At 46.5% G+C, this 22,713-nt stretch overlaps 1 protein-coding gene across 3 annotated transcripts in view; it reads left to right on the top strand.

Moving 5' to 3' along the window:
• Positions 1-22,713, top strand: part of LOC126997611 (uncharacterized) — an 80,861-nt gene that overhangs the window by 52,719 nt on the left and 5,429 nt on the right. For all 3 annotated transcript variants that reach the window (XM_050858795.1, XM_050858797.1, XM_050858796.1), the window contains 9 exons: positions 5,579-5,816; positions 12,376-12,509; positions 13,460-13,745; positions 15,709-15,803; positions 20,086-20,155; positions 20,371-20,484; positions 20,605-21,622; positions 21,805-21,932; positions 22,146-22,357. In XM_050858795.1, the coding sequence (XP_050714752.1) occupies positions 5,579-5,816; positions 12,376-12,509; positions 13,460-13,745; positions 15,709-15,803; positions 20,086-20,155; positions 20,371-20,484; positions 20,605-21,622; positions 21,805-21,932; positions 22,146-22,357 (2,295 nt within the window). The remainder of the gene's footprint in view (positions 1-5,578; positions 5,817-12,375; positions 12,510-13,459; positions 13,746-15,708; positions 15,804-20,085; positions 20,156-20,370; positions 20,485-20,604; positions 21,623-21,804; positions 21,933-22,145; positions 22,358-22,713) is intronic.

A 22,713-nucleotide genomic window follows, 5' to 3' on the forward strand; every position in this document is an offset into this window, starting at 1 on the left:
GGCGAAATATCCCTTTTATTGCTGTAGTATTGGTGAAATGCGTCACTTTTCCCTCAATTACGAGAAATTTATAAAGCCGAGGGTGACGGGACGCCGGCGGAGAAAGGATGCAAGTGGGGGAGAGGAGGAGGAGGAAGAGGAAGAGGAGGAAAAAAAGGAGAAGGAACATGAAGAGGAGAAGGAAGAGGAAGAGGAGAAGGAGGAAGGATAGATTGCCAGTTTCATGGGTATGGGTCGGGCCAGGAACGTCGGAAAGAGGAACTGGAAAAGGAGGAACAGGAAGAAGAAGAGGAGGAGGAGGAGGAGGAAGAGAATGGGAATAGATCGCTTGTTTCATGGGAGGCGGCGGGAGCAGGGACGGGGAAGGAAGGGAGTGCGAAACGGGCCATTACGTCGCCATAATTAAGTCGAAGTTGCCGTCATCAGTCCTTCTTCAGCGCTGCGCCGCCGAACTCCGCAGCACGCCGGCACTCGTTCTCCGTTTTCTTCGTGTGTCTTGACTGCGCCGCCTCGTTCCTCTTCCTCCCGCTTTTCCTCTCCCTCCCGCTGTTGCTGTCTCGTTTTCTCCGCCCTCCCGCTTCTCTCTCTCCCCGCCGTAACAGCAGCAATGTAAGCGGAGGTTTAATATCGTGTTTATTGCGCTATTTGCCTTGAAATATCGCCGTCGCTCGCTTCCTTCCCCCCTCGGTGCTAAAGCCTCTCCCGTCACTCCTTAACGCCTCCGCCACCACCACCGCCGCCGCCGCCGTCGTCAAGAGCCTCCTTCCTCGTCAAGTCACACATGCTCGTCTCCTCCCTGATCCCCGGCGTCCCATTGGCTGTTAAGTCGACCAATCACGTCTTGAAGGCTGCCAGGGGCTCTCCCTCACCCGTCCCGTGGTCTTTACGTTAAGGGAATTAGAGAGAGAGAGAGAGTGAGTGAGTGAATGACTGACTGACTGACTGAGAGAGAGAGAGAGTATGAGAAAACCCCATTTGTGAGACAAAGGAATGTCGTCATTCTTTTCTTTCTCTTTTTTTCGTTCTTTCTTTTATTTTTTACTCCTCATGTGAAGACGTAGTCTCTCTCTCTCTCTCTCTCTCTCTCTCTCTCTCTCTCTCTCTCTCTCTCTCTCTCTCTCTCTGTGTCTCTCTCTCTCTCTCTCTCTCTCTCTCTCTCTCTCTCTCTCTCTCTCTCTCTCTCTCTCTCTCTCTCGGCAAACACTCAAGAGACGGAGAAGGAGAGAGAGAAAAGGACGCAGGAAGACAAATAGAAACCCATTACACAAGAAAAGAAGGGACCATTAACTTTTACATTCATCCTGTGTTGATTCAGATTCTCCTTCAGCGCTCTTCATTGTCTCATATATAATTATCCTCTTTTGTTTTGTTTTTTTGACCTTTTATTTTGGAGCTTCGGTGGCGGCGGAGGACGGAGGGGGAAAGTATATTGAAAGGAAGTGCGGGCTATTTTGTTTTGCTTTTTCTCTTTATTGTTTTTTTATTGTTTTTATTTACACGTATTTTTTTTCTTTTTTTCCTTCTTTTCAACTTTTTCAGCCTTGTTTTTTTTCATTTCCAGATTTAGTTTTTCTTTTTCTTCCTTTCAAGCTTTAGTTTTCTTCTTTTCCTCCTTTTTCTTCTTTTCAACCCTTAGTTTTCCTCTTTTTCTTCTTTTCAAGCCTTAGTTTCTCTTTTTCATTTTCTTCTTCTTCTTCCTCCTTCTTCTTATTCTTATTCTTCTTATTCTTCTTATTCTTCTTATTCTTCTTATTCTTCTTATTCTTCTTCTACTTCTTCTTCTTCTTCTTCTTCTTCTTCTTCTTCTTCTTAAGGAGCTTAGCAAAAGGAAAAGAAAAAAGGTTGGAAAGAAAGACCGTGGAAGGGATAGGAAGGGAAGGGATGGGAAGGGAAGGGATGGGAAGGCAGGGCAAGGCAAATGAAGGGAAAGGAAAGGAGCGGTAGACTGAGTTATAAGTTTTTTGTCTTAGCATAAATATTCATCGTTTAGATACGCCGTGGTTTTATGACTTAACTTTCGGGATTAGGGGAGAGAGAGAAAAAGAGATGGAGAGAAGTGGGTGTGTGTGGCGGGGGGGGGTGAGAAGGGAGAGAGAAGTATGTTGATGGAGATAACGGAGGTAGGGAGTGGGAGAGAAAAGGGAGATGAAGTATGCTGATAGAGGGAGGAGAATGGGAGAGATAAGTAGATATAGGAGGAGGAGGAGGAGGAGAAGGGAGATTGAAGGAGGTTGTTGGAGAAAGAAGGAAAGGATTAGAAGAGAAGGAAGATGGAAGTATGTAAATAAAAGAGAATGGAGAAGAGAGGGAAGGAAGGAATGATGGAGAGAAGGAAGGAGGAGAGAAGGTTGAGAGGAGAAACTAGAAAGCAGAAAGATGGAAATAAATAAATAAAAGAGAATGAAGAAGAGAGGGAGAGAAGAGAAATGCCAGTATGATGAAGGAGAGAAGGAAGGAGAAGAAAGAAGGTTAAGAGAAGAAGGAACTAGAAAGAAAGAAGATGGAAGTAGGAAAGGAAAAAGAAGTAAAAGGAAGAAGGGAGATGAGTAAAAGAGAGAGAGAGAGAGAGAGAGAAATAAAAGACTGGGAGAAGAAGGAACTAGAAAGAAGGAAGATTGGAAGTAAGGGAGAAGGAAAAGAAGAAGGAATAAAGGAAATGAGAGAAAGAAAAAAGAAAAGAATGAGAAAGAGGAGAAAAAGCATGATAACCTAATCGAACACACACACACACACACACACACACACACACACACACACACACACACACACACACACACACACACACACACCTACTACCACCACTACCCCTCTCTGTGAATCGACTCGAAATGACACTCCACCTGAGCTCTTCCCCCCCCCCACCTCCCCCCTGAACCCCCTCCCCCTCGACCACTACTATCTCGTATTTCATGTGTTATTGCTACGCTTTTTTATCTAACTTTTTTGGGGGGCAGGTGGAGGGAGAGAGGCGGTGGAGAGGGGCGGTGGAGGAGGAGGAGGAGGGAGGGGGGTGCGTCCTGGCTGGCTGGGTGACTGTGGCCGCTAGGAAAGACCATCGGTGTTATATTCCATTGCCAGTGATATTAACAGGGGAGTGAACAAGCCCGGCACCGGTGTTACGTGCTAATGCCGGCGGTGTCCGGGGCCTTCGTTATGGACTGTGTTATTAAGGCCCCGAATAGCGTGTCCGAACATGTCATAATTGGTGGCAGCGGTGGTGGTGGTGGTGTGAGGGGTGATAGGACTGGCAGGTGTGGTGGTGGTGATGGTGGTGAATGTGGTGGTTTGTGGTGGTGGTGATGGCGTTGTCCTGTGAAGTGTGGTGTTGGTAGCTATGGGGGGCGGGGGTGTTGAGGGGGGTGAGGGGTTCTGTATATATGTTACGAGAGAGAGAGAGAGGAAAAAAGTGTAGGCATAGTTCCGGTTGTCATTATATTAAACAGAGAAATAGTAGTAGTTGTAGTAGTAGTAGTAGTAGTAGTAGTAGTATCATGACTTCATAATATAGTACAGAATAACGTTGGTGTAGCAAGGGGCAGCGTCCGTATTTAGTATTTAGTGCAGTGTTCCTGTAATCTGATGATATGTGGGCTTGTACTGTGCCGTGTGCTGTCCGGGGAAGGGAAAGGAAGGTAAGGGGAGGGAAAGGAATGGAAGGGAAGGGAGGGGAAAGCTAGGAAAGGAAGGAAGGGAAGAAAGGGAAAAGGGGAGTGGAATGAAAGGGAAGGGAAGGGAAGGGAAAGAAAAGGAAGGGAACTGAAAGAAAAGGAAGAGAACGGAAAGGAAAGGAAGGGAAGGAAAGGGAAGGGAAGGGAAAGGTAGGAAAGGAAGGGGAAGGGAAGGAAAGGAAAGGAAAGGAAAGGACAGGAAAGGAAAGGAAAGGAAAGGAGGGGAATGGAATGGAAGGAAAGGAAAGGAAAGGAAAGGAAAGGAAAGGAAAGGAAAGGAAAGGAAAAGGTAGGAAAGGAAAGGAAGGGAAAGGAAAAGGTAGGAAAGGAAGGAAGGGCGAGAGAAGGGAAAGGAAGTTAGTTTAGTTTATTTATTTATTTATCCTTTGCTTAATTGGACGATAATACTTATTTTTCCTAATTAACATTCATTATCTATTCGTATAACCTTTGTCTTTTAATACCGTGCTGGACGTCAGTAACAATAACATAAATTCTCAGTAATGTATTTTTTTTGTGTGTGTGTGTTTAGAGGCATCAACTGCTAATGAGGACGCTAATCACCCTGTTTTAATGTAGTGTAATAAGCCTCATTATCCTTCACTCCCCCATTACGTTCTATTTCGCTCCATCTCTTACCACCGGGCTATTCAGTGTATTATTATTGTGTGTATTGCTCCATATAAACAGCTTGTGTATGCTAACTTGCTAACTACCAATTCCTGCATAATTAGTTTTCTTTATATCGTGACCAAGTGTAGTGTTTTTCCCTTCCCTTCCCTGCCTTTCCCCTCCTTTCCTCTGTTCTTTTGTCTTTTCTCTCCTTTTTTTCCCTTATTCCTCTCTGTTTATCTCATTACAGTCTTTCCTCTATTCTTTTTCTCTTCACCTCATCCGTCTTTTCTCTGTTCTTTTCTCTAATCTTTCCCTTTTTGTCTCATTTCTTTAATCTGAAACGTATTATTGACAGTCACTTCCTTTTCTCCTCCTCAACAGCCTTGCCTGACCCTGTTCTTTCCACTGTGATCTCATGTCTCCCCGCCTCACATATTTCTCTCTGGCTCCCTGTTCTTCCCTTTTCCCTTTTTTCCTGCTTGGCTCTTCTTCATTTCTTCGTGTTTTCATCTCCACGTCTTCCGTTCCAGTTGCTCTCCTTTACAACCTAACCCCACGCGTCTTTTTTTCATCTTTCCCTCCTTTCCCCGCCCTTCACAAACTCATCTCCTATGCCTTGTTCTTTCTTCACGTTCCCTTGTTCTGTGTTCTCCTGTTTCCCGTGTCCATTGTTCTCTCCCTTCTGTTACTTTTTTCTTCACTCTACCTCCTCCTCCTCCTCGTCTTCTATCCCGGAAACTTCTTGGAAATAGTCAACGTCTCCATGCTTTCACGATCTCCTTGACCTCGTCGTATTTACTTCTTCCTCTTGTTTCCTGCCCATCTGTTTATCCTCTTACGCTTCGACCTGTTCCTTTGTTCTCCTAGACTTCATCATTTATTCCTTCCTTCCTCTTGTTTCCTTCCCAGCAGCTTATCCTCTCCTCCTTGTTCTTCTCGTTCCTCTGTTCTTTCTTAACCCTGAATTCCCTTGTATTAAAACCATTCGATCCCTTTCATCTAACCCTCAACTCCACATTAAGATCATTCAACACCTTTTTTTCCTTTCATTTGTTTCCCTCTCAACTCTTTATCCTCCCCTCCTTGTTCTTCTCTTTCCTCTGTTCGTCTTTAACCCTGAATTCCCTTTATTAGAACCATTCGATCCCTTTCATCTAACCCTCAATTCCACATTAAGATCATTCAACACCTTTTTTTCCTTTCTCTTGTTTAGGGATATAGGCTTTTTTTTATAGAACATTGAACACCTTTTTTTACTCCTTCGCCTCCTGACTGTCCATCCTCTTGTGTTGCAGGCGGTGTGTGCCGTCGGTGGTGGTGTACGATACAGGCCTTTGCACCAGGGAGGAGGATGACCCCGCCCAGGCCGTGTTGTACTTCCGCCCGCGCCACACGCCCACCACCGCCCGCACCTCCCTGGCCGGGCAGCTCGCGGGCGTGGTGCACTTCTGCCGCCAAGCCTTCGGCACGCCCACCGTCGTCCGGACCCGCCACGCCCATGTCGCCTTCAAGGACTATGGACGGTTTGTGTTGGTGAGTCTCCTTCCTTGACCTTCCGATTCACCTGACGAACCTATTTTGAAGTTTTGCGTTTGTTTGTTTTGTTTGTTTATTCCATATCGGGTTGTGTGTGTGTGTGTGTGTGTGTGTGTGTGTGTGTGCTCTCTAATGTCTTGTGTATTCCTCAGCCTCTCTTCTTCTGTTCAACTTTCCTTCCATATTCTTTGTTTTTATTTTATTTTCCTTCTTTCTGCTATTTTATTTCCTTTAATGGGTTTTTTTTTGTGTGTTTTCCCTTCATCCTAATATTCTTACCCGCCTCCCACCCATCTTCACTCCCTCCTCCTTCTCCTCCTTCCACTCCACTCCCTACTCCTTGCATTCAACACTTCAATTCCTACCTCTCCTCCCATCTCACTTCACTTCACTCCATCCTCCACCTCCTCCCACTCCACTTCACTCCCTACTCCTACTCCTCTTCCTTTCACCTCACCCCCTACTTCTCTCTTCCCTCCCCTATCCCTGCACTTCCTTCTTCACTTCTCACCTCTACAACTCAACTCCCGACCACTTCCAATCCACTCCAATCGCTCTCTCCACTCCACTTCACTCCCTACTCCCACCCCGTGTCACTCTCTCATCATACCTTACTCCCTACTCCTCTCACTCCACTCCCCCCCGTCATCCCTGCACGCCGAGGCTTAGCTAGTGATGTGCAGAGCTGGCTTCCCCGTTCCCCTCGGCTACACGCGATGCAGCGCACACAATACCTATCAAAACGGATTTTTTTTTACGGCCAAGCATAAAACAGACCTCGAGTGCCCAAGGGAGCGAGTCATAAAGGCTTCAATGCCCCCTCTCCCCCTCCATAAAGAATCCCCTCCCCTTACCCTTTATTCCCACTCCCTTTATTCCCATTTTCTCTTTCTATATCTTTTTTTTTTCTATTCCACGGCTTCCCCTTCTATCCTTTCCCTTCTTCTCTTCCTCTTTTTCCCCTCCTTTCTCCTCCTTTCTACCTTCCTCTTCTCTCTCTGCTATCTCTCTATCTCTTTTTTTCTTCCTATTCTGCTGTCTCCTGTTCTTCCTCTTCTTCCTCTCTCCTCTCTCCCTTTTCTGCATTTCCTTTCTCTCTCTGCTTTCTATCTCTTTTCCTCCTCCTTTTTCCTCCCCTTTCTACCTTCCCCTTCTGTCTCTACTGTCTCTCTATCTCTTTTTTTCTTCCTATTCTGCTGTCTCCTGTTCTTCCTCTTCTTCCTCTCTCCTCTCTCCCTTTTCTGCATTTCCTTTCTCTCTCTGCTGTCTATCTCTTTTTCTCCTCCTTTTTCCTCCCCTCTCTCCCTTCCCCTTCTGTCTCTTCCCCTTCTCTCTACTGTCTTCTCTGCTTTCCCCCGTCTTTTCCTTCCTCCTCTTTTATTCTCCATAGGTATTTTCCCCTTTCATTCCTACATTCTCTTTCCCCTTCTTCTCTTCTCTCTATTTCTTCCCTCTTCCATTCTTTCTACCCCTCCTCCTCTTTTTCCTCTTGTATACCCTTTCCTATTTTCTCCTCTTCCCTTGTACCCTATCCCCCTTCCCCTCTTCCTCTCTTCGCTCTTTTGTTCCTTATTCCCGTTCCCCTCTTCCTCTCTTCCCTCTTTTCTTTATCTCTTATCCACCCCTTTGACACGCTATTTCTCTCATCTCTTCCTCTTTTCCCCTGTTCTGCTCTCCTTTTCACCTTCACTCCTTTCCCCTGCTTCCTATTTCTCTTTTATCTCTTTTTCTACCTTGTTCATGCATTCTCTCCCTCTTCTGTGCCATTCCTTCGACTTTAACCTTCATCTTCCCCTCTCCTCCTCTCTCTCTCTCTCTCCCGGGTTTTCTATGCAGTTCTCCCCCTTCCCTCCCTTCCCCTTCCCTTTTCTACCGTGTCCATTCTCTCCCTCTTTCTGTGTCCCCTCTTCTGTGCCATTCCTTCGACTTTAATCTTCATCTTCCCCTCTCCTCCTTTCTCTCTCTCTCTCTCCCGGGTTTTCTATATAGATCTTCACCTTTCCTCTCTTCCCCTTCCCTTTTCTACCTTGTCCATTCTCTCCCTCTTTCTGTGTCCCCGCGTCTGTGCCATTCTCTCCTCTTCCCTAACTTTAACCTTTATCTTCCCCTCTCCTCCTCTTCTCTCTATCTCTCCCCTTCCCCTTCCCTCCCCTTCCCTTCCCTCAGTAACGATCCCTTTAGGCTGCGTTCGTCCTGCATCAGACTTTTTTTTTTTTTTTTTTTTAGTGCAGAAAAAAATGTGCTGTCGGTCCTATGATAGTCAGTCAGCACCGTGTTTGTCGGGATTTGTTTTTTTGTTTGTTTGTTTTTTTGTTGTTTTTTCTGTTATTTTTTGTCTCTGTGCCGTCACTGTTTAGTGAGTGCGTGGCGAGTGATTGTGAGTGACTGCGAGTTTTATTTTATTAGTATTATTATTATTTATACTTCATTCCCCTTCCCTCTGCTGGCTGTCTATCACTTTTTTTCTCTCTGCTTACTGTCCATCGTTCCCATCATCTTTCCTCTCTTCTCTCTCCCTTCGCCTTCCCATCATTTCCCTTCTCTGCTGGCTGTCTGTCACTTTTTTTCCTTGCCTATCGTTCCCATCTCCTCTCCTCTCTTCTCTCTCCCTTCTCCTTCCCTTCATTTCCCTTCTCTCTTCTCTCCCTTCTCCTTCCCTTCATTTCCCTTCTCTCTGCTGTCTCCTTTTGTTTTCCTACTCCACTCCCTCTTCCCTTTCTTCTACCCCTATCCTTCTTCCCTTCTTCCTTTCCTCCCATCCCCTCTACCCCGTTCTCCACTTCCCCTCTTCTCTTCCTCTACCTCTCTTATCTCTTCTCTACCCTATCCTGTTTCCTCTTCCTCTTCTCCCTCGTCTCAACCTTGCTATTCCTCTTCTTGCCATCCTTTGTGTGTGTGTGTGTGTGTGTGTGTGTGTGTGTGTGTGTGTGTGTGTGTACTTGCCAACCGATTCAACTGCCAGCACTTTTCAGCTCTTCAACAATGTACGGCTTTGGTAACTGTTGATTGCTGGTATATATTTTTGCCCCTCTTCTCTTTGTTTCGTCAGCTGCTATGCATATATATATATTCATTCTCTTCATTGCCATTCAGCTGTCCATGTATATCGCTTCCCAGTATATTGTTCGACACGATATGGGTTTTTCCTCTTTTTCACTCCGAACCAAAACAACAAAAAAGAATTATCAGATACCTCAAAAATCAACAGTTACATACCATTTTTATTTTCTCTTTGCACGCCAAGCAAACAAAAAAAATATCGTACCCCAAAAATCAACAATATACCAATTTTTTCTCTTTTCACACCAAACAAACAAAAAACATATCAGAAACCCCCAAAATCAAGCATATACCTTTTTTTCTCTTTTTACGCCAAACTAATAAAAAAATATCAGATGCCTCAAAAATCAAGAGTAACATACCATTTTTTTCTCTTTTCACGCCAAACTAAAAAAATTATCAAATGCCTCAAAATTCCATAGAAACATACCATTTTTTTCTTTCTCGCTCCAAACTAAAAAAATTATCAAATGCCTCAAAATTCCATAGAAACATACCATTTTTTTCTTTCTCGCTCCAAACTAAAAAAAAAAATTCAAATGCCTCAAAAATCCATAGAAACATACCATTTTTTCCTCTCTTTTTCATTCCAAACTATAAAAAAGATATCAAATGCCTCAAAAATCAAGAGTAACATACCATTTTTTTCTCTTTTCACGCCAAACTAAAAAAATTATCAAATGCCTCAAAATTCCATAGAAACATACCATTTTTTCTCTCTTTTTCATTCCAAACTATAAAAAAGATATCAAATGCCTCAAAAATCCATAGCAACATACCATTTTTTCCTCTCTTTTTTCACCCCAAACTAAAAAAAAATATCAGATGCCTCAAAAAACTATTGTAACATACCTCTTTTACACGTCATATGAATTTTCACTGACAGAACGTAGCGGTGTAACTGCGTATGATTCTGAACTGTCATGTTTATTGTTTCCTCGTCCTGTTCTCTGCGTATTTTTTTTACAACAAAGGAGACAGCTCAAGGACACAAAAAAAGGAAACAATAATAAAAAAAAGCCCGCTACTCGCTGCTCCTACAAAAAAGACTCAAAAGAGGTGGCCGAAAGAGAGGTCAATTTCGGGAGGATTAGTTGCAACATTACATCAGCTTCGTCCGTCCACCATTGCAGTCTGTGTTTCATGCACCCCAGTTCAACAATCACCTATTTCTCTGTTTTCCTTCATTACTTGCAACATAGGTAGGCAATGAAAAGAGACCTTGAGAAGAAACATTGGTATAGAACAGACTTTGGATTACAGACATGGGCAGTTTTTCGCTTTATCCTTTTTTTCTGCCTCAAACCTAACCATCTTTCCCCTCACATACTTATCACAATACTTATCATATCTTTTACTTACTTTACACGTCTGCTTTTATAATACCCTTCGCCTGCCTCACCTCACCTCACATCATCCTTTGCCTCACATACACACCCTTACATTATCTTTCCCTACTGCATATCTCACCCACACACACACACCTTCCCTCCCTCTCTTCTCACCTGCCTCGTACATAATCATACCCTTCGCCTGCCTCACCTCACCTCACGTCATCCTTTCCCTTACATACACACCCTTAACATCATCTTTCCCTACCTCATACCTCACCCACACACATACCTTCCCTCCCTTCTCACCTGCCTCCTTCATAATCATAGCCTGCGTCTTTCTCACTTCGGCATCATCATCCTCTCCTGGTAAGATTCCCTCGACTTTGAAGAAATTATCCTCCCCCCTCGCTGACGCCCGGCCCGGTAAGCCTCTCCGCCGTGTTCTCCGTCCAACTTTTCTCGTCCGGCCAAAGTTTCCGTGTGAGAGGAGGTGTAGCGCGGCTTAGACTCACCTGCCATTACCGCCCCCGTTACCTTAATATTCATTTTTACTAAAGGAGGCTTCAGTTTTTCACGTTTAAGCTTTTTACTCTGCGGTTTTTCCCTCCTTGTTTCGTTTTTGGTCTTTCTAGTACGCTTTTTTTGTGTGTGTGTGTCTTTTTTCATTTTAACTAACTGACTAATGGGGAGTTGTAGTGTTAGTTATATTAGTAGTAGTAGTGGTAGTAGTAGTAGTAGTAGTAGTAGTAGTAGTAGTAGTGGTGGTGGTAGTAGTAGTAGTAGTAGTAGTTAGTATTCTTTGTCTTTCTTTTATTAATATTTTCTCCAGAGGTTCTTCGTTTCTGCATTTCCTCCGCTCCTCTTCCTCCATCTCCTAATCCACCTCATCCTCCTAATCACCTTTCTTTTTTTCTTTTTTCAGCTTCAACGTCATCATTTTCATCCTCATTTTTTCCTCTTCTTTTCTTCTTCTTCTTCTCCTTCTTCATCTTCATCTTCTTCTTCTCTTCTTTTTCTTCCTTCATCTTTATTAAACTCATATACAACCTTCCATACCCCATCTCCTTTCCACCCCACCACCACCCCCCGACCACTACTTCATTCCCTATTCCATTCCCCTTCCCATGGTACCCTCTCTCCCCCATTCCCGCCACCCCACACACCCACACACCACCCCGCACTCCCCCCCCTCTTCCCCTTCTCTGCGTCAACAAACAGAAGCGGTCCTGAGCTAAAGTCAACCTTCTGTGTATCATGATTGGCTAAGACGATACAATGCTGAGAGTAAACTTGGCCCATTGTGTCCCGGCGCGAGGAGGAGGAGGAGGAGGAGGAGGAGGAGGGAGATTAAAGCGGAGGGGAGAAAGAGAGAGAGAGAGGGCTGTTGGGATTAGAGAGTAATAAAAAGTGGAGCAAAAAAAATATTGACAGATGAAAATGGAAAGACAAAAGAGAGAGAGAGAGTGAGAGAGAGAGCGAGAGAGAGAGAGAGAAAGGAGATAATGAAGGAAAGGAAAGGGAAAGAAAGGTATGGAGAGAGAGAGAGAGAGAGAGAGAGAGAGAGAGAGAGAGAGCAGAGCATAGCGACGAATGTCAGATCATGTCGTGCGATTAATGGTTGCCGTAATGACAGACATGGATTTGATGGATGGAGGCAGAGGGAGGGAGAGAGAGGGAGAGATGGAGGAAAGAGGGGGAGGTGGAGGGAAGAGTGATGGATGAAGGGAAAGAAGGGGGGCGACTAGAGGGAGGAGGAAGAGGAAGGGAAAGAGATAGAAACAAAAATGGAAGAAAGGAAGGAAAGTCAATGTCAGAGAGAGAGAGAGAGAGAAAAGAGGGGAATAATAGATTGAAAAGGCAACGTATGGACAGTGGAGAGTGCTAATGGAAGGGAGACTAAAAGAATGAGAGGGAAAGGAATTAAAAATGGAACGAGAGAGAGAGAGAGAGAGAGAGAGAGAGAGCGAGAATATGAAAACCTGGATTAAGCTTACAACTCTTCCACACCTGAACCCACCTCCTGCTCCTCTTTCATACCCCTTCCTTAACTCTTCCACACTTTCAAGTCCCTATTCTCCTCTTCCACACTTTTCCTCACCTTCCTCACCTCACTTCCACCTTCCAAACACCTACAAAAGCTTAACACCTCTTCCCCTACTCAGATGGTGTGTGGGCGTGGCGGGGAGTGGGCGCGCGGGCGGCTGGCGGAGGTGTGCCGCCAGCTGGACGCCGCAACAGGAGGCCTCCCGCACCTGTGGCTCACCTGCGGCTGGGACCATCGCGCCTTTACGGACAGGTGAGTGGGTGTGATTGTAGAGTTTTGGGGACGTATGGTCAAGGTGCGCGTGGCCTCAGTGCTCAGAATGTTGCTGGGGGGAGAGATTTGACGTTATTATTTCTTTTTTGTTGTTGTTTGTTTGTTTCTGGCGCTGGTTAAATGGATAGATTTTTTTTGTGTCTTCTAAGGTTAAGTTAAGGACGTTGGTAAAGGTGCGCGTGGCTTCAGTGCTCAGAATGTTGCTGGGGAAGAGATTTGTCGTTTTATTTTGTGTTTTTTTTTCTGTTTTTGGCTCTGGTTAAGTGGATAGATTATTTTTGTGTGTTCTAAAGGTTAAGTTAGGGTCGTAGGGTACAGGTGCGCGTGGCCTCAATGTTTATAGTGGTGCTGAGTGGTCAGATATGTAATTTTATTTGTATTTACCTTATTTTTCCTGTGTCTGGCTCTGGCTAAGTGGTTTTATGGGTCTGTTTGTGTTGTATCACCCGTAATAAACTAACTAAAATGATTGCATCCCTTCCTCCCTTCCCTTACCCCATTTCCCCTCCCCTCCCCTTCTCTCCCTTCCTACCAACCTCCTTCCCCTGCCTCCCTACCTTCCTTCCCTTCCCTCCATCCTTCCCTTCCTACCTTACCTTCCCTCCCTCTCACCTTACCTCCCCTACCTCCCTCCTTCCCTTCCCTTCCTCCCCTACTTCCCTCCCTTCCCTCCTTCCCTCCTCCATCACTACGCCAAATGAAAACAGATAAACACCCTCCCCGCCATCGGGTGATAATTTTCTCGACTTAATGACCGAGAACACTGTTTTTACGAGGGAGTATTGTTGCGTTTTTAGGGTCGTTTTGGGTGGTGAGTGTTGCCGTGTCTGTGCCTGATGAGGGGGGAGAGAGAGAGAGAGAGAGAGAGAGAGAGAGAGAGAACTACATTTCGGCTGACTGTCTTACTTGTCTTCCTCTCGCTCTTGCAGGTTGACGGAGGTGCTCGACGGCCTCCTCCCCACCGCCCTCCCTGACGCCGACTTCGGGGAGGAGGATGGGGACGCAGAGGGGATGCTTGGCTCCTCCCCCGTCACCCCCCTGAGCACCCCGTCCCCCGCCACTGAGGCTTCGGAGCTGGGGACGATGGAGGATGTGATGGATGCCCGCAGGAGGAAGGGGGAGCCGAGGGAAGAGGAAGGGGAGGAAGGAGAGGGCGAGGCAGTTAGACGTCTGCACAGAATTTTCAACGCTGTTCCCTCCGTCCAGCTGCCGAAGGTAAGGAAGACAGTGAAGAAAAGAAAAGGAAAGACACGAAAAGGAGTTAGAAATGTTTTGAGATGCTTTACTGGATGAGAGAAGGGAAAATATAATACGGTAAAGGGAGAATAGCAACATGGAAAGCAAATGAAATATATAAAAACACAAAGAAAGCAAAACAAATATAGGAAAATGTACTAAAAAGAGTTTAAAAAGTATATTGAAATGCTTTACTGGATGAGAAAATGCAAAACCGAAAACAAGAACGGGAGAAAAATAAGAAAGAAAGAAAGTATATAAAAAGACAATAAAAAGAGTTTGAAAATATGCTGGAATACTTTACTTGCTTAGGAAATGCAAAAATAATAAAAGAGGAAAAACAATTACTTTTTTCCTACGATAATCTCTCTTATTAAAACCAACTTGAGAAGACGAAAGAAAAATGTATCATCCGACGTCCCTCAAAAACCTGTAGATCAATTTAAACAACAAACAAAAACTAAATATATAAAAAAGGAAGAGGAGGAGAAAAAAAAGGAAATCCTGTATCTCTTCGCTTCAAAATCCACGGTAGTCGATATCCAATTTCTGTTTGCGACTTTTAATTTCCCTTCCGTCTGTGCCCTTCACCGACCTCTCTTCCCCTCCCCTACATGTTCTCCCTTCACTTTCCCTTCCTCCCTTCCGTCTCTACCCTTCACCGACCTTTCTTCCTCTCCTCCCTACATGTTCTTCCTTCACTTTCCCTTCCTCCCTTCCGTCTCTACCCTTCACCGACCTCTCTTCCCCTCCCCTATATGTTCTTCCTTCACTTTCCCTTCCTCCCTTCCGTCTCTACCCTTCACCGACCTCCCTTCCTCTCCCCTACATGTTCTGCCTTCACTTTCCCTTCCTCCCTTCCGTCTCTACCCTTCACCGACCTCTCTTCCCCTCCCCTATATGTTCTTCCTTCACTTTCCCTACCTCCCTTCCGTCTCTACCCTTCACCGACCTTTCTTCCTCTCCCCTACATGTTCTCCCTTCACTTTCCCTTCCTCCCTTCCGTCTCTACCCTTCACCGACCTTTCTTCCTCTCCTCCCTACACGTTCTCCCTTCACTTTCCCTTCCTCCCTTCCGTCTCTACCCTTCACCGACCTTTCTTCCTCTCCCCTACATGTTCTGCCTTCACTTTCCCTTCTTCCCTTCCGTCTGTACCCTTCACCGACCTCCCTTCCTCTCCCCTACATGTTCTCCCTTCACTTTCCCTTCCTCCCTTCCGTCTCTACCCTTCACCGACCTCCCTTCCTCTCCCCTACATGTTCTCCCTTCACTTTCCCTTCCTCCCTTCCGTCTCTACCCTTCACCGACCTCTCTTCCCCTCCCTACATGTCCTCCCTTCGGCTATGCATCTTCCCTTCACTCGCCCTTCCTCCCTTCCTCCCCTAACTTACCCTTCTTCATCTTTCCTATTCCTCTTTTCCTTTCCTTTACGACCCTTCACAAACACTTAATTTTTATCAGCTTTACTTCTTCCCTTTCCTTTCCCTTCCTCCCTTCCTCCCCTAACCTACGCTTCTTCACCTTTCCTATACCTCCTTCCCTTTCCCTTACGTCCCTTCACAAACTCTTAACCCTCTTAACTTCACTTCATCCCTTTTCTTTCCCTTCCTCCTTAGCATTTCTTCCCATCTTCTGTCCTTCTTCCTCTAGCCTACGTCTCTTCCCCTTCGTTTTCACCTCCTTTCTTTTCCCTTCCACTCCTTTCCTTCACCTACTCTCCTCATAGACTTCTTCCCTGCGTCTCCCTTTATATAATAGCTCTTTCGTATCCATATTCCACCTCCCTCACTCCTTCCTTCATTCCCTAACGCACTGTCTATCTATCTTCATCTATATATCTTCTTTTGCCTTCCTATCACTTCGCCTCATCCCTCTCCCTTCGCCTGGCACCTGCTCTCACGTGGCCTGTGTTTCACCTGGTTCTCTTTCTCTCACCTGTAGAGCGGGGGCGGCGTGTTCCTGAAGGCACAGCAGGTGGTGGAGGCGTGCCAGCAGCATCCAGGTGTACTCGCCGGGGCCACCTTGCATAAAGACAGGTGAGGAAGCAAAACAAAATGAAGAAGAAGACGAGAGGTTGGAAAGTCGAATGTGTGAGTGGACGGAAGTGGTTGTGTGAATGGAGGATTGAATAGGGAAGTGGAAGAGGTGGTAAAAAGGTAGAAAGTGAAGGTAAGAAAGCAAAAAAAATAAAAGAAATAGAAATAGAGACGAAAGGATGGAAAGTCGAATGTGTGAGTGGACGGAAGTGGTTGTGTGGATGGAGGATTGAATAGGGAAGTGGAAGAGGTGGACGGTAAAACGGTAGAAAGTGAAGGCGAAGCAAAAAAACAGAAAATAAATAAAATAATGAGAAGACGAGGTAAAGATAATGGATAAAGAAGGAGCAAAGAAACAGGAGAAGACACACACATATAGGGAAGAGAGAAAACGGGAAAAAAAGATGTGTAAGGGATACATAGTTAGAGATAAGAGAGAGAGAGAGAGAGAGAGAGAGAGAGAGAGAGAGAGAGAGAGAGAGAGAGAGAAGGGTTAAGAAAGGATATACTAATGGAAGTGGAATATAAACAGAAAAGAGAAAGATAGGATAAGGAAGAAACAAAGAAATGAGCGAACATCCGAATAGGGGAGAGAGAAAATGGACAAAAAAAGGTGCGTAAGGGGATGCTCAGGTAAAAATAATGCAGGCAAGGTGTACAGAGGAGGTGATTAGCGTTAGGATAATTGTTAAGGGCGGACGGGCAGGTAATTGGAGGGGGCAGGTACGGTAATGAAGGGAGAGGTGAGTTATTGGGAGAGAGAGAGAGAGAGAGAGAGGATTTTAATTACTTCATAGAGAAAGGGTTCGCATGTATTTTCTACTGAATTAAAAAGATTTCTATACGATTTTATGAGGTATGGTTGCAGTAGTAGTAATAGTAGTGGTAGTATTAATATTAGTAGTAGTGGTAGTCGTAGTAGTATTAGTAGTAGTGAAAGTATATTCCCTTTGTTTTCTTCTATATTACGTGTGTGGGAAGTTTTCACCTGTTCTTCATTAATTAGTCAATGTAAAGGTGTTGCATGCTACCCACTTTCCCTTTCACGTATCACTTTCCCTTCCCAACACACACAAACACACATACACACGCACACGCCATCAAACTGCCATTACGGAAAGTCACGGCCGACACAAACACACAAACACACAAACAGGGCCTCACCAACACTCGCTTCATCACGACACAAACACACGACCCCATCGACCCACCAGCGAGCGGACCGGCCAGGCAGCCACACACCGACCCCCCCACCACCCCCTCCCACCCTCCCTCCCTTCACCCCCTCACCTGCCTGATTGATTGCATCTCACCTGTACGTTGCCAGGTGAGATACGTCGGCAGGTAAACAGTGGCGTGTGTGTGTGTGTGTGTGTGTGTGTGTGTGTGTGTGTGTGTGTGTGTGTGTGTGTGACGGGTTTGACGTAAGAAAAAGTGCTACAGAGTGAAGGAAGGCGAACAGGTAACGTACGAGAACTGACGTGCGTGTTTTAATTAATTAGGAAAAAGCTTGTGTGTGTGTGTGTGTGTGTGTGTGTGTGTGTGTGTAATGGAGGGTGGGTTTCAGCACGGGTAGGGCACCAGTGTAGGGGAGTGAGTAATGGCTGTTGTTATCGTGTTGTAGGTAGTGATGGATTGGGGTCATTAGGCACCTGTGTTTGTGTATGGATTGTTGTTCTGTCCGTCGGTGAATCTGGGAGCGAGAGAATGGGAAGGGAAGAGGAGGAGTAGGAGGAGGAGGAGGGCGTAACTTCTCCTTCCCTCACCTTCCTTACATTCGCGATCTCATTTTCCTTCAGTCTCCCCTACATTTGATCTCCCGTCTTCCTTCTCCTCCCCTTCATCTGCTATCTCATCTCCTTGCACTTCCACTGTCTTTCCCTCTCCCCCACCTGTACCGTTTCTCTTTTCTGGCTGTCGGTGAATCTGGGAGCGAGAGAATGGGAAGAGAAGTGAAGGAGGAGGAGAAGGGACGTTATTTCTCCCTCCCTCACCTTCCTTACATTCGCAATCTCATTTTCCTTCAGTCTCCCCTACATTTGATCTCTCGTCTTCCCTCTCCTCCCCTTCATCTGCTATCTCATCTCCTTGCACTTCCACTGTCTTTCCCTCTCCCCCACCTGTACCGTTTCTCTTTTCTGGCTGTCGGTGAATCTGGGAGCGAGAGAATGGGAAGAGAAGTGAAGGAGGAGTGCATGAAGAAACTGCCCCATTCAACTATAACCTCCTTCAGTCTTTCCCCTTTCCTCCTCTATTCCTTTCCCCACTAACCTACTTCCTCTTCTCACTCTACCCTTGACCTGAAAAAGAAAGAAAGAAACTGTATGGGGGTGTGGGAACGGAAATTAGAGTTGTGTTATAGATAAGTGATTAGAGGAAAGAGTAAGATTATGAGATGAAAAACGTCTTGGAAAGTGAAAGAGAACGTAGAATGGATGAGATAGAGAGAGATAGAGAGTTAGGAAAGAATGTAGTTGTGAAAGTGGACTATACGAGATGAAAGAGGGAGGATAAAGGAGAAATAAAAAAAGGGGAGAGTGGAGGATAAATGAAAGAGAGAAAAAGAAAGGGTAAAGAAGAAACAAAGAAATGGGAGAGTGGAATATAGATGAAAGGAAGAGAAAAGATAAAGAAGAAACAAAGAAATGGAAGAGTGGAATATAGATGAGAGAGAAAGAGAAAAGATAAAGAAGAAACAAAGAAATGGGAGAGTGGAGTATAGATGAGAGAGAGAAAGAGAAAAGATAAGAAGAAACAAAGAAATGGGGTAGTGGAATATAGATGAGGGAGAGAGAGAAAGAGAAAAGATAAAGAAACAAAGGAATGGGAGAGTGGAATATAGATGAGAGAGAAAGATTAATGATGTTGAAAAAATAGACCACCACGCACCACCAAAGAGCTGAACACCCACATCACTCGCCACCACCACCACCACCACCATCACCCATAAGTTACGTGGACAACCTTAACCACCACCACCACCCATACCCACACAGATACATCACCATCCACCACCACCAAGTTATTCACCCATACACACGCACTTTATCACGACTATCACCATGCCATCACAGAGCTATACGAATGTTCCTACCACCACCACCGCTACCACTAACATATCACCACCACCACCACCACCACCACATACCCAATTCTCTTTTCCCATTGCTATTTTTATATGCTAATGTTTTCGACTGATTATTTTTTTTAGGTTAATTTTCTTTTTGACAAATTTTACCTATCGCTAGTCTTACCTATTACTATTTTAACTTGGTTTCATATTTACCTGTTTACTAGTTTTGCCTTTTATTATACTATTCCATCTGCTAAAAGGCCTATCCCCTCCTCCTCCTCCTATCCCTGGCGTCCTGTGCTTCCCCCTTCCCAAATGTTCACCTCCCTCCTCCTCCTCCTCCTCTTCCTCTCCCTCCTCTCCCTCCCTTCCATGCCCCATCCCTCTAAAAGTCCCCGCATTACGACTTTCATCTGGTATTTATCTTTACGGCCAGGTATTTCGCCCACTAATGATGCAATAACCTGGCCCGCTCGCTCACCTGTTGGCTGGCTAGCACCTGTCACTTCCATCCTCACTCCCTTTCCTCCTCGTTTTGTTTTTTTTCTTCTTTATTTCACATATGGGTTTTTTTTTTATTCCTTCGTTTATCCCTCTTTCTCTCTCTACCGTCTCCCAGTTTTTTGCTTCCTCATTCCTCTGTTTTCTCCTTGTTATCTCTCCCTTTCTCTCATTTCTCTTACATTTGCTATCTCATTTTCCTTCATTCTCACTCACATTTTATCTCTCGTATTCCTTCACCCTTCTCTTCATCTGCTATCTCATCCCCCATCTCCCTTCCATTAGGTATTTCATGTCCCTTCCTCTCCCCTCTCCTTTTTCTCCCCCTTACCCCTCTCGTCTCCTTCCTTTCTTTGCGTCACCCCAGTCAGGCCATCCATCATACGCATCATCAGCTCAGATCAGATGTTGGGTCCGAGGCTTCACCCTTTTCAACGGCGCTTCCTGAATGGCGTTATAGCTGTCATCTTATGTAGCACTATATCATGCGTTTGTCTGTTGTTTTATGTTTTGTACTCTTGTTTTGGAGAGTTTATACACGCTGTCTCGGTTTTGTTGTTGTTTCTCTTAGTCAAAAAGAAGGTAGGCTATCAATTTAATGTTTTCTGTGTATTGTTGTAAGTCACTAATGGTCGTTCTCACGTTCATCACACACACACACACACACACACACACACTAATCTCTTTTCCTTGTCTCTCTCCGCTCAGGGTCCTCAACACACAAATGGACAGTGATCTCACCAACGTGCTGGCCGCCCTGCCCCTGCACGTGGCAAAGGTACGTGTGTGTGTGTGTGTGTGTGTGTCGCCTGGACGCTTATTAGGGATTAACGTCATGAGGTTTATTGCATTCCCGGCATGGCAGCATCACGGTCTATTTTCTGCCGCACCGACAAGCGTTATTACGGCTATTGCGTCACGGAGAGAGAGAGAGAGAGAGAGAGAGAGAGAGAGAGAGAGAGAGAGAGAGAACACCCCGTCCCTCTCCCCCAGGGTGGCGTGCTGGAGGAGCGCCACGTGGACTACCGCCTCCCCTCCGGCGTCCACTTGCTGAGGCTGCACGTGCCCACCACCACCCACGCCGCCCTCCGCAAGCACATGCCCAAGGTACGTTTTCTGCCCCCCTCCCCCATCACTGTGATCCACCCGCCCTGCACGCTGCTCACTTGTCAACACAGTAATGAGTAGCTGGCTTTGCAGCCACACTGACGTCTGTTACGCTTTCAGCCAATGCCTCGCCGCGGGGAGCGTGGCCTCCACAGCGAAGCAGCTTCTTTGGACCTCTCGTGTCTCCGCTCCGTCCTCCAGACCCGCCAGTCCCTCCACGGCTACCCCTCCTCCCTCCCCGTCGCCCCGGAGGCCCCACCGAAGAGGTCTGCAAGCCCCCAGCCCCAGGTGCCGCCACGCGGCGCCAGTCTGCTGGCCAGGATCAGCGGCGGGTTGGAGGCAGAGCTGCGCCCATCCCAGAGTCTGCCTGGCTCCCCCAGGAAGATCCGTGTGGCCACGATGCTGCCCGACGTGGGCACCAACTCCCCTGACCTGCGCTACAAAGTGCTGACGGGCCGCAAGCCGCGCCCGCCCGCCTCCACCCACTCCAGCCCGCGGAGGATGCCGGGAGGCCGTAACGGCATTCCTAGAAACCTGGACGGATCCAGTAACGGCTTGAACGGAACTACAAAGCGCAGCCACGGCCTCTGTCCGCCCAGCCTGACCCGCGGCGAGAAACGGAACAACAAACTCATCTCTGGGGACGCCGTGAAGCACTCCTCCAAGCTGGGCTACGAGTCAGAGAAGAGCGAAAGCGGCTTTGAGGACGGCGTTCAGTCCGACAGTGAACTGAACCTCAAGAACACCAAGAACAAGCTGAACCTGCACCTCGCCCCTGACAAGATAAACCGACCCAGCCACGAGATCGAGCTGGACGGCCTCGGCCACGACGAGCCCAAGATCAGACGCGAGATCAACGGCAACTTGTCCAAGGACGACGACCCTTCCAGCAGTCCCAACGGCAACATGCCCTCCCTCAAGTCACAGCTGCAGGACCTCAAGGACGAGTCCGACACTTCGAGGAGCGAGGAGTCTGACATCAGCGTCCTTGACCTCAGCAAGTACCTTGAAACCAAAGAAAACGGAGACAGGCAATTGGCGGAGGCCGTCAAGGATCTGATGGAGCTGACATCCCGCAGCGACGACGAGGACGCCCGGCCCTGCCACAGCAACGGATCTGCAGACCTCGGAGACTCAGGTGAGGCGCCGCCCACGAACAACAGGGATGAGATTCAGGCACCCAGAGAAGTAAATGAATCATGTTGTAGTGGTTGAACACAGTCATTACTCCTACCAAAAAGAATATTAGTTTTACCTTTTCTGTTCAGTCTGGTGTTGTTTGATGACTTGCTTATATGTATTGTGTGTTGCCTCACGCAGGGGAGGAGGACGTCTCCGCCGAGGGGTGGCGCGCCCTCACCCTCTACACCCAGAAGCTCGGGGACACAGTGCTGCACCTGCTGCTGTCCCCCGCCGCCTCCACCAACCCCCAACTGGTGTACACACTGGTGAGGACTCCTTCAAGTGTGAAGTTGGACAACTTTTTATGTTTTTACATTTAGGATAATTTTTTTTTTTGTTTTCACAATGTGCTTCTATTTTCAAGTGATGTCTTCAGATGCATATTTTCCAAAAACTTGTGTCAAATAGCTAGTCACCTAGTAACTCTCAGACATGTTATTGAATGAGCAAAGCACTAAACTCACCTTCCTGTGCCACAGTGGCGCCTGGGCCTGGCCGGGCTGGAGGACGTGCAGAAGGCGGTGGAGCGCGCCCTGGAGGTGGCTGAGGGCGGCAGCGGTGGCGACGCCTTCGTCCAGTACTCGTACAGCGTGCTCTCCGGCACCACCCCCGCCGCCCTGGAGCACAAGCTCGTCTCAGTGGTGCATCAGGACTTTGCTGCCCACCGTGACCTCATGGAAGTCACAATCAGGTAAACTTTGCCTCTTCCTCTCTCCCCGAGGACACCATGAGGCAAGGAAGGACACTGGAAGGTCATTGTGTCCGATGTATACCATATCATAAAACAAATATTATATAAAAGGGACAAAGAAATTACAATAATGAAAAGTAACATAGTAATGGGTTTACCTCCTCGACTGTAAGTTACAAATCAACTAGCTCCATTTCATCAGGAAGTTTTATTCAATTATCAAGCTGCTGTTAAAGTCATGCACCCTCCCCAAGTATTTCAACTCCTATTCCTTAACCCTCCTTCCATTTCTTCAGTTTGTAGTTCATTCTTGCATCCTACCTTTAAAGCACCAGGTTTTCTTTAGTGTCAGCCCT

The sequence above is a fragment of the Eriocheir sinensis genome, chromosome 12, assembly GCF_024679095.1.
Source record: "Eriocheir sinensis breed Jianghai 21 chromosome 12, ASM2467909v1, whole genome shotgun sequence".
Classification (NCBI taxonomy): domain Eukaryota; kingdom Metazoa; phylum Arthropoda; class Malacostraca; order Decapoda; family Varunidae; genus Eriocheir; species Eriocheir sinensis.